Here is a 10,822-nt window from a genome sequence, read left to right on the forward strand (position 1 = left end):
TTATAGTATTTTTTTTTTCGATTTAGTTATAAACATTTTTTTTTGGGTGCTTAATTGCATCATCGATTTTGATAATTTTATTTAATTGTTCTTTAACAATTAGAATCAAGGACTAAATCGGAAAAAAAAACTACTATAGTCAAAATTACTATTGTTCTTTATAGTTGAAATTGATGACTTAAATTGAAAAAACAAATATAGTTAAGAACTAAATTGGGTATTAACTCGGAAAAAAAGAAGTCATTGGCATGATATACAAGGAGTTCGAATAGAGGCTGCGCAACTACAAAAACAATGACAGCAACATTGGGGAAAATAGGAGTGATATATGCTGTCAATTATGGTGCAAATCTGGAAGCTCACAACTAATGGAAAACCTTAGCCATCTTTTCTTCTCAATATACACTAGACAAGGCTGCAAAACCATTCCAATGAGCACAGCCATGAGGCTTATAACCATGACTTTAACGGAAGCCAGGGCCAACACCACAAGAATCAACAACGTTGGAGGTATACACATCAAGATCGACCCTCCTGTGCCCAATGGTATCTTGTATGGCCTAGATGCTGCAGGGTATTTCATCCTTAACTTCACAAATGCTATGAACTCCATGATCATCCCAAAACAGTATAAGAAGTTCTCGGCAGCCACAATTTCCTGGAAACTTAGCCATGACAGCAAAACCACGCCCATGGCGGAGAACAAAATGCCAATAAGAGGAGTCCCGTGGTGAGACCTCTTGGCGAAAAATTCAGGTAGCATCCCCCGCTCTGCCATGCCAAGAAGCTGGAACGAGTCGCTGCTCATCTCTGCCAAGAACATTCCCATGTTTGACACAGCAGAAGCCCCTTGAATCCATGATCTCAACCAAACTCCTCCAACTATCTTGGCTATATCCGAGAAATACCCATCGCTCCAAAGATCCCGGTCCACTGGTACAGCTCCGGTGCCAATGAGAAGGGGAAAGAAGTAGCCTGACACAACCAAGATTAGAGCGTAAAAGAGAGCCTTTGGAAGTGTTCTATCAGGATTCTCAACCTCCCCTGCAAGCGTACTGATGGAATCCCAGTAATTCAAATTCCAGAAGAGGGTATTCAAATAAAGACTCCAATCCACATTGTTCATGTCCACTGCAAGCCATCTAGAGGGCTCCAGTTGAGGAATTGCCACAAGTCCCATAACCAAGAACGGAAGGAGCGAGAACACTCCTAACAGTATCGCCACCCATCCTACCACAGTTAAGCCCCTAAAATTCAAGTAAGTGAGTGCTATCGTCAAAGCCAAGACCGCAATTATCCTAGGCAAACCATCAGCTAATGCTGGGATACCCGATTTCAGATAGTCCAAAAACAGCACAGGGTAGAGTGCATTATCAATAACACCACTTAGCCACTTCATCCATCCTTGCTGAAAGCCCCAATAGGGGCCCAAAGCCGACGTTACCCAGACAACATATCCTCCATTCTCGGGGAACATGGTGCCCATCTCAGCAGTTATCAAGGCTTCTGGAATGCTCCATATAAGTGGGAAGATCAAAAACCCAACAAGTGCTAAAAGTGGACCAGCTGCCTGAACACTATCTTCAACACCAAAAGGACCACCAGAAACCTCATAGAAAATGAGGAAAACAAGGGGAACAATCGAAACCTTCCTGAAATTCTCAAGCCTTGGAGAATTTCCTTCTTCGTTCAAACTCAAATATACAGATGTGTCTTCTCCTCCCATTCTGCAAAAACTCACTAGAATTGAATTTACCTCTGCAAATGTAATTTGGTGATAACCATCACACTTTTTTCCCTTCTTCAATCAATTATTTCATAATGGCACTAATATATAAATGCAGTGAAGTGGACTAATCATTTCACCAATTCAAAGCAGGAATTTCTCTAAATTTTCATGACTTTCTACTTGCACCAAAGCTATAAACACAAAGTTGGATGAAAGTTTAACAACAGAAAACTAAAAATCAATGGAAGTTTGTTGACATAAAGAAATGACGATGCAATTAAGCCAAAGACAAAAAGAGGTCTGATCTACGCAACACAAGTGCATTAATTACTGCTTCCTGCAAACATCATCGTAAACACCTAAACAGACACATCTCTACTGATTAAGGTTTGTTTTGGCACATGAATTGAAAGAGATTGAATGCATCATATATAAAGGTCGGTCTAATCTTTGGAATAAAAATCAGAAAATAAAACGAAATAGAAAGAATGCATGAAATTGGGGTCCAAAAAATTACCTCAAGATCGAACGGGATTATTATTATTATTATTAATTGAGCTAAAAGATGAAAGTGAGTGTATTACACCAAAGCAGAAGGATGAAATGGAGAAAGTGTAAACATAGGATCGGAAGGGAGTGAGTGAGTATGAGTGCGAGTACGAGTCATCAGCGTACAAAGCCACGAGTCATTCGTGCTGAGCACTGAGCGTCGAGTGGGACCCCCCTTTAGTTTGGTTTTAATAACACGTGGGAAGTAGTTGATAGGGAAAAGTTCTAAAAAGAGTTAATATCCAAAATCATCCTCGACTATAGTGGTTTTTCTCAATTTCGTCCTAAACGACTTTGGTGACCTAATATCGTCCCAGATTTTTGTGTTTTGCTCAATTTAGTCCCAGACTTTTGTGTTTTTGCTCAATTTAGTCCTACATTTGTTATTTTGTCTATTTGGTGTTAAATAAATAGACAATTTCGTAATTTTAATATTGGCATCTCTTTACTCATAGACATGTGAACTGCGAAATCTTTTTTTTTTTTTTTACGAATTACTCTCAGAATTACTCCTAAAACTGCAAATATAAAATTTGATTTGTAGGTCCGGGAGTAATTCTGGGTGTAATTCGTACAAGAAAGATGAATTTCGCACTTCACAAGTTGAAAGTAAAGAGAGATCAATATTGACATTACTGAATTGTCCATTTATTTAACACCAATTTGACGGAATAACAAATGGAGGACTAAATTGAGCGAAACACAAAAGTCTGGGACGATATTAGGTCACCAAAGTCGTTTAGGACGAAATTGAGAAAAACCACTATAGTCGAGGACGATTTTGGGTATTAACTCGTTCTAAAAATAATAAGCTCAAACTTTTGAGTTAATTCCAGCAATGGTCCTCCGACTATATTGATTTTCCAAAATTAGTCCTTGACTTTTAATTTGGACACTTTAGGTCCCTTGACTTTCAATTTCTTTCCAATTGAGGTCCTTTCGTCAAAATACGGTTAATTGAATTTTAAATGAAGGGGTAAACTCATCATTTCACCTGCCTATGTATTATTCTTAGTATTTCTCCATTGTATACGCGATATATATGAAGATAATCTTAGTCGAAACCCTAAAATGTTCATCGTCGTTCCCCATTTGCTGACTACTCGTGTGTGCGTTCCTCTATTATTGAGATGTTTACAAGGTATAACAGCGAAATACGAAGAATAATACATAGGCAGGTGAAAGGACGAGTTTACCCCTTCATTTAAAGTCTAATGAACCGTATTCTAACGAAAGGACCTCAATTGGAAAGAAATTGAAAGTCAAGGGACCTAAAGTGTCCAAATTAAAAGTCGGGGACTAATTTTGGAAAATCACTATAGTCAGAGGACCATTGCTAGAATTAACTCTCAAACTTTTTATGTGGTGACATTAATTATTACAAGGAATAATGGTCAAATAGGCTACTGAAGTGCACATTAAATAATAATTAGGCCATTAAATTAAAAAAAATGTAATTAGATTTTTGAACTATACAAATTTATGCAATTAGGTCTAAAATGACCTATTTACCTACCATGTAGATTGCAGATTTTAAAAATAATTTTTAAAATAATTTAAAACAAAAAATTAATTTAAAAAATTAATTTTTTTTAAAAAAACAGAACGATCGTCTCCGGCCGTCCTTCGTCTCCAGCCATGGAGACGATCTTCGTGGAGAGACGATGAGACCTTCGTCTCCTTGGAGATGGAGACGAAGGTCTTCGTCTCTTGCCATGGAGACGAAGGACGGCCAGAGACGAAATCGTCTCCGGCTGTTCTGTTTTTTTTTTTTTTTAATTAGAAATTTTTAATTAATTTTTTTGTTAAAAATTATTTTTAAAATTCGCAACCTCCACGTCAGCAAAGTATCAGGTAAACAGATCATTTTAGAGATGCTTGTATGAATTTGTGTAGTTCAGGATCTAATTACAATTTTTTAAGTTTGATGGCCTAATTGCAACTTGGTGTGCAGTTCAGTGGTCTATTTGACCTTTATTCCTTATAAATATCTCATTGAAATCTTTTGAATGATACTTATATTAATATATTTTGAATTTAGTTGTTTATTAATGGACTTTCAATATTAATAAAATAAATCTAAATTTATAAATTTTAAAATTAAAATTAAAATTAAAATTAAAATTAATGTAGATTACAAATTATAATGAATAAATTTAAACTATTATATAAAAGATTATTATAATTCATTAATATAAGGATGAGACTCTCTATAAGAATTTTTTTTTTACCAAAATTCTCTTGTATATAAAAAAAAATATATATATATATGTAAACTAGTGCATTATTAAATTGCATTAAAAAAAACAAAAGAAAATAAAAATAATATGGGACATTGGGACTAGGTTGGCCACCCAACTCATATTAGGGCGGCCCTACAAGTCATGTCATTCCGTGCCAGCCCAACTACTATATCATGTCAAATTATATCGTAAATCAGTGTCTGTCTGTTTGATTCATACAAGGAAAATTTACATGTAATTTCATTTCAATCCCAACTTTTACTCCTACACTTAAAATATTAATATAGATACTTCTATAGGACCCCACATAAAAATAATAACCTATCAGAACTAGTCATATCAAAAAGTAAATTTGAGAAAGTAAGATTTGAGAGTACATATAATAGAAATGTAGAACCCTTCATACAGATAATATCACAGGTTAATATAAATGACACCAAATTTATCGATTATCGTTAAATGATTTTTTTTTCTATTTTCCTTTTGGGCAGACTTAAAATTGATCTGTACAAATTTTAATGGCATACCCCACAGGAGGGATGCCGAGGAGTATCGATAAAAGAGAACATTACTCGAGGTATTTTAGGGGTGGGTGTTTCGAGTTTTGGTTCAGTTTTTTTTTTTTTTTTTTTAAATAAAATTAATAATTCGGTTTAACATTAGAGTTCGATTTGGTTTCGTTTCTGATTTAATTCGGTTCGTTTAAGATCTCCAAATTTCAACATTTTCTAATTTCTCGAACATACTACCAAACAATACATATTCACATAATTACATAATCCAAATTGATCCAAACTCTAAACATTATATAACAAAATAGCAATTCAAAGTTCAAACACAATACTACGTACTAATTACCAAGCATCGGTTAATTTTTTTTGCACAACCGACTCTTCAGTTGGTTCACTTAAAATATTTTTATTGACAAGAATCACAAGATGAATAATCATCTATCTGTATAGTTGATATTAGAAAAATAAGTGTCAAGTACTATACAGTTAATTTTTAGACACAATTTGTCATGGCTAGTGCACTGAAATATTATTTTCCAGTGCACTCGAAACATATTCCAGTATTAGAAAATAATTCCAGTGCATTGGAAATCAAAATTAGAATGACTATAAAGCAGATTAAATTTATAGAAACATGAAACTAAAGGAAAATACTAAATATTCTAAATATAACTCAAGTTATATATAATTGTGAGGTAAAGAACAATTGCGACAAATAACAAAAGTGCAAAGTAAAGAACAAGCTATAAAGAAATCAAATAAAAAATTTAAGGGAGATACCAATGAAAATAAGAACTGAACAGCGGAGCAGGCATCAATGGACTTGGATTTACTTTATTATTATTATTATTATTATTATTATTATTATTATTATTATTATTATTATTAAAAATCATATGATATTCGATTCGGTTTGATTTTTGCCAAATCGTTCAGTTTTGTACCAAATTGTTCGATTTACAAGAATCCCAAACCGTTCGAATTTCTATTACTAATTCGGTTCGGATAAGCCGAGCCGAATTGCCCACCCCTAGGGTATCCTCTCTTCTGGATGAACAAATTTAATGTGTACAAATATATTATTAAAAATATCTCGTTCAAATCCTTTAAATAACATTCATATTGATTTTTTTTAATATATCATTTTCATAATTGTATGTTGAACGTACAATAATGATCATGAATTTGCAGTAGTAATTTTATGAACCTACAATATTGACTTTATTATCCTATACTCCTGCAGTAGATACTTAATGATACGCAATAGTGACTTTATAAACTTATAATAATAACTTAATGAACATATAGATACTACTTGATAAATATAAAATGATGATTTTATGGACCTATAGTAATGACTTTATAAACATGTAATATTAATTTTATGAATTTGTAGTAGTAATTTAATGAACATATAAATAGTACTTTATGAATCTATAATAATAACTTAATAAATTTACAGTAGTAATTTTATAAATTTCCATTAATGATTTTATAATAATTCAATAATATCTTTATGAGTACTCAAAAAGAATCTTTATGAACCTATAATATTAACTTTATAAACATATAGATTCCTTACCAAAAAAAAAAAAAAAAAAAAAAACATATAGACTCATTTAAAATTTAAAAAAATATCAATATAAATGCCATTTAAAAATATCAATTAAATTTTTAATGATATATTTTTATGCAAATCTTATTTTTACATTAAAAAATAAATGTAAATTATATAAAAGAGAAAATTTCAAATTTGGCCCACTGATTATTGGAGTTGTGTTAATTGTAACATTTGACTTTTAAAAATGTTAATTTAACACCTTAACTATGCAATTTCTATTAATTTTGGTCACGCCGACCAAATTGCCGGCGAAATCTCACCAAAAAAATTTAATAGGTGAAATAATGAAGGTATTTTAATCATTTTACTCATCTTTTCTTTCTTCTTCGGTGAGCTTCCCTCCCGTTTCGGCGACCCCTTCTCCGATGAGCTTGACAGCAAAGCCACTATTTGGTTTGACAACAAACAGTACTGGTAAGTGGTAAATCAAAACCCTAGTTCTCAGTTTTCACTCTCAGACTCTCTATTCTCATTTCTCCATTCTCGTGTCTCCCCGTCTCTCGCTTCTCTCCTCGAAGCCAATTTCTCTAACTGCTCTTACAGTGAGTCTCTCACACACACTCTCTGTCTCTCTTACAATGTTTTGAAGGTGTATGCTTATATGCAGCTTCTATGGAGAAATTAGCATCTGAGTATGCAACATTCGCTAAATATATATATAATGATTTTTGTAAATTCCGATCTTAAATTTGAATAGATTATTATATGCCATTTAACATGAATTGCCATGTCTACTCCAATTCTTGTAGAGGCTAAAGAGATGTGGTAAGAGTGATGGCCGGAAGAGATGGACAACCTGTGAAACAACTATTACAAGAAAGCAGAAGAAGTGGAAAAAAAAGCTCATCGAAGAAGAAAAAGTCGCCGGAAACGGAGAGAAGTTCATCGGAGATGAAAGAAAAGATGAGTAAAATGACTAAAATACCCTAATTATTTGACCTATTGAAATTTTTCGATGAGATTTGACAGATAATTTAACTAGCGTGACCAAAATTGATAGAAATTACATAGTCAATGTACTAAATTAACATTTTTAAAGTCAAATATTACAATTAACACAACTCTAATAATCAGTAGACCAAAATTGAAATTTTCCCTTACAGACAAAGAGTTTGAATTCATGTTATAGCACATGGGTTGTACTAGCTAGCCCACCACATTTTTTTTTTGATAGGGGCTAGCCCACTACATTTTTTTTGGGTAGGGGCTAGCCCACCACATTGACATTACTACTTTGGTGCATTGTGAATTTGTGATATCTACATTTTATAATTATAATAATAATAATTTAACCATAAAAACTTTGTTTCATGTGCCAAAATTTAAAATTTAAAATTTTAGATATAATTGGCACATTCCATCTTTACATTACTCTCTTTTTTTTTCAATAAATTATTTTAGGAAAATAATTTATTATTAAAATAAATTAAACCAATTGAATTATTAATTGCTCAAATTAATCAAATTGAAGTTTATGCATTTGATTTTAACCGAATTAGTTTTTTTTGGTTAATTCGATTGGTTATTTGGTTAACTAAATTAACTATCATTTGCATATGAGCTACTGCCTTCTAGTACATTGGCTTATTATATATGCATTATAGAGCTTTTGAACTATATAAATATATGGGAGATATTAAAGTATATACTTATCATCACTTGCTGTTAGATAGTATATTTATATAAATAAATAAATAAATGTATGAAACACTTGACTAGTAGGGGTGAGCATAATTATCAAAAAATCGACAAAATCGATAACCGATAACCGAACCGACCGATAATTTCGGTTATCGGTTATAAGCCTTAAAAAAAATTTGGTTATTCGGTTATTTATCGGTTATGAAAGTGTAATAACGGCGGTCACTGAATAACCGACACTATTATATATATATATATATATATATATATATATATATATATATAGGTTGTGGTGCGGTTAGGGTGCCTAGGTGCGGTTGTGCGGTTTAATCTGGGCCATTCATCTCGCTTAAATCGACGTTCACGATTACCAAAATTTTTTTTAAAAAAAAAAAAAGAAAAGAAAAACGCGATGACAATTTTGTAATTTTTGCATCTAGGTCAATATTAAGGTGAGCAATTCTGTGATTAATGTGCGTGAATTTTGTATATAAGATGTGTGTCTTATGCGTAAGGTGCGTGAGTTTTGTGCTTAATGTGCGTGGGGTTGTGCTTAATGTGAGTAGTTATGTAAACTTAAAGTGTGGGCTTTTGTGCTTAAGGTGCGTGAGATTTGTTCTTAATGTGAATGGAGTTTGTGTTTAATGTGTGTAGGGTTTGTGCTTAATGTGTGTGAGGTTAGTGATTAATGTCAGTAGTTGTTGAAACTTAAGGTCTGTGAGTTAATACTTAAAGTGCGTGAGGTTTGTGCTTAATGTACGTGAGTTTTCAACTTAATGTGAGACATTTTAAAATCTTAAGTGTGTGAGTTTTGTGCTCAAAGTACTTTGTTCTGTGCTTAATGTGCTTGTGTTTTGTACTTAAGGTGAGTGATTTGTGTTCTTAAGGTGCTTTGTTTGTGGACTTAAGGTGCGTGGTGATTTGTGTATTTAAGATGCACCATGTTAATGATTAAGGTGCGTCCAACCGCACATGAACCCTTCCATATATATATATATATATATATATATATATATATATATATATATATATATATATATATATATATATATATATATATATATATATATAATATTGCTTGTGAATGTTCTGTTATTCGGTTAACTGAATAACCGACCGAAACCGACATAATCGATTTCGGTCGGTTATGGAAATTTAAAAAATGCAATTAGTTATTCGGTTATCGATTGGTTATTAAACATAACCGACCGATGCTCACCCCTATTGACTACTATAGAACAAACAAGTTACCAAGAAAGGTGATGAAACATGTTCGACTCCCAATTGAGGATTGTATATTAAAAGTTAAAATGACATTGTTTCGATACAGGATCTACAATGCTATGTGGACTTTGGTCCACGATATATATATATATATATATATATATATATATATATATAGTGAAAGGTTTCGTGCGGATGTGCGTGAAATTTGTACTCAATTTGCGTGAGTGTTGTGCTTAATGTGCCTGAGATTTGTACTTAATGTGCATAGTTGGCCCCCCGCACTATGCAATCCTGGCTCTGCCCCTCTCTCTCTCTCTCTCTCTCTCTATATATATATATATATATATATATATGTGTGTGTGTGTGTGTTGGGCTCCTACCAGACAAAAGTATTCATGGGCCAAGAATAGTGATAGAAACATGATGCCCCACAAGGCCACAAACAAACAAGATAACAATCGTAGTTCCTCAACCAATAGTTAAAACATCAACCAGGTGCATGTTGTTACATTACTATATTTCATTTAAAATATCTTAATTAGAAATTTTTAATAATATATTTTTATGTATCCTTTTTATTTATATAAAAAATAGAGAATAATATATTTAAATAATAATTGATCTATTTAGTGATATTTTATGTACCAAAATTTGGTTAATGCATGTATAATGTTATTTCTATATAATAATAATAACTATGTCCATGATATAACATGGAACCCAGTCCACGATATAGTTTTGCCAAAGAACTCAAGAATGGCAGCCAAACCGGTAAGGCATTTGTTCATTTCATCATTGCTAAACCTCAACTCCCAAATACATACAAAACTAAGGGTGTCTTTGGTCGCTCGTGAGAATCGGAATTGGAATGAAAATTAAATACTTAGTAATGTTAATGAGTTTTAGTAAAAATATTTTGCATGTTTGATAGTAGGGTGAAATTGGAATGATTACCAATATTGTTATTTGGTTATATATAATCCTATAATAATGAGACTAAAAGTTTTAAAAATACAAGAACAACAAATCAAGACAATTTATTCTAATATAAAGACATCTAAAGCACAAATATGAACAAAAATAAATAAAAACAAAAATCTAAAAGCACTAATCCAAACTTAAAAATCAAATTACCAATTAAGAGGGGAAATAAAGGGATGAAACCCTTATTTTATTAGGGATGAGTTTTATAATTAAGCGGGTAATCAAATCCCATAATAGTGTTCTAGAAACCTATCAACCAAACCAAACAATAACAATGACTTTGATTTTGATTCCCATTCCTGATAGCTAAAACTCA

At 32.2% G+C, this 10,822-nt stretch overlaps 1 protein-coding gene across 2 annotated transcripts; it reads right to left on the reverse strand.

The window, feature by feature from the left end:
- Positions 1–201: 201 nt before the first annotated feature.
- On the reverse strand, positions 202–2,347 carry LOC109162022 (probable polyamine transporter At1g31830). Of its 2 annotated transcripts, none has more exons than XM_019310664.1 (2): positions 2,247–2,347; positions 202–1,727 (listed from the first exon to the last, which is right to left on the reverse strand). In XM_019310664.1, exon 2 carries the CDS (start codon positions 1,724–1,726, stop codon positions 335–337), a length of 1,392 nt encoding a protein of 463 aa, XP_019166209.1. In that variant the 5' UTR covers position 1,727; positions 2,247–2,347; the 3' UTR covers positions 202–334. The 2 variants fall into 2 exon arrangements, with proteins under 2 accessions (XP_019166209.1, XP_019166208.1); XM_019310663.1 differs by having other exon boundaries at positions 202–1,758; positions 2,247–2,346.
- Positions 2,348–10,822: the final 8,475 nt, after the last annotated feature.

This window comes from Ipomoea nil, unplaced genomic scaffold (assembly GCF_001879475.1).
Source record: "Ipomoea nil cultivar Tokyo-kokei standard unplaced genomic scaffold, Asagao_1.1 scaffold2926, whole genome shotgun sequence".
Classification (NCBI taxonomy): Eukaryota; Viridiplantae; Streptophyta; class Magnoliopsida; order Solanales; family Convolvulaceae; genus Ipomoea; species Ipomoea nil.

What these genes read in the sequence shown, in the direction of transcription:
- LOC109162022 (XM_019310664.1), bottom strand. Translation starts at nt 1,726, where the DNA reads ATGGGAGGAGAAGACACATCTGTATATTTGAGTTTGAACGAAGAAGGA.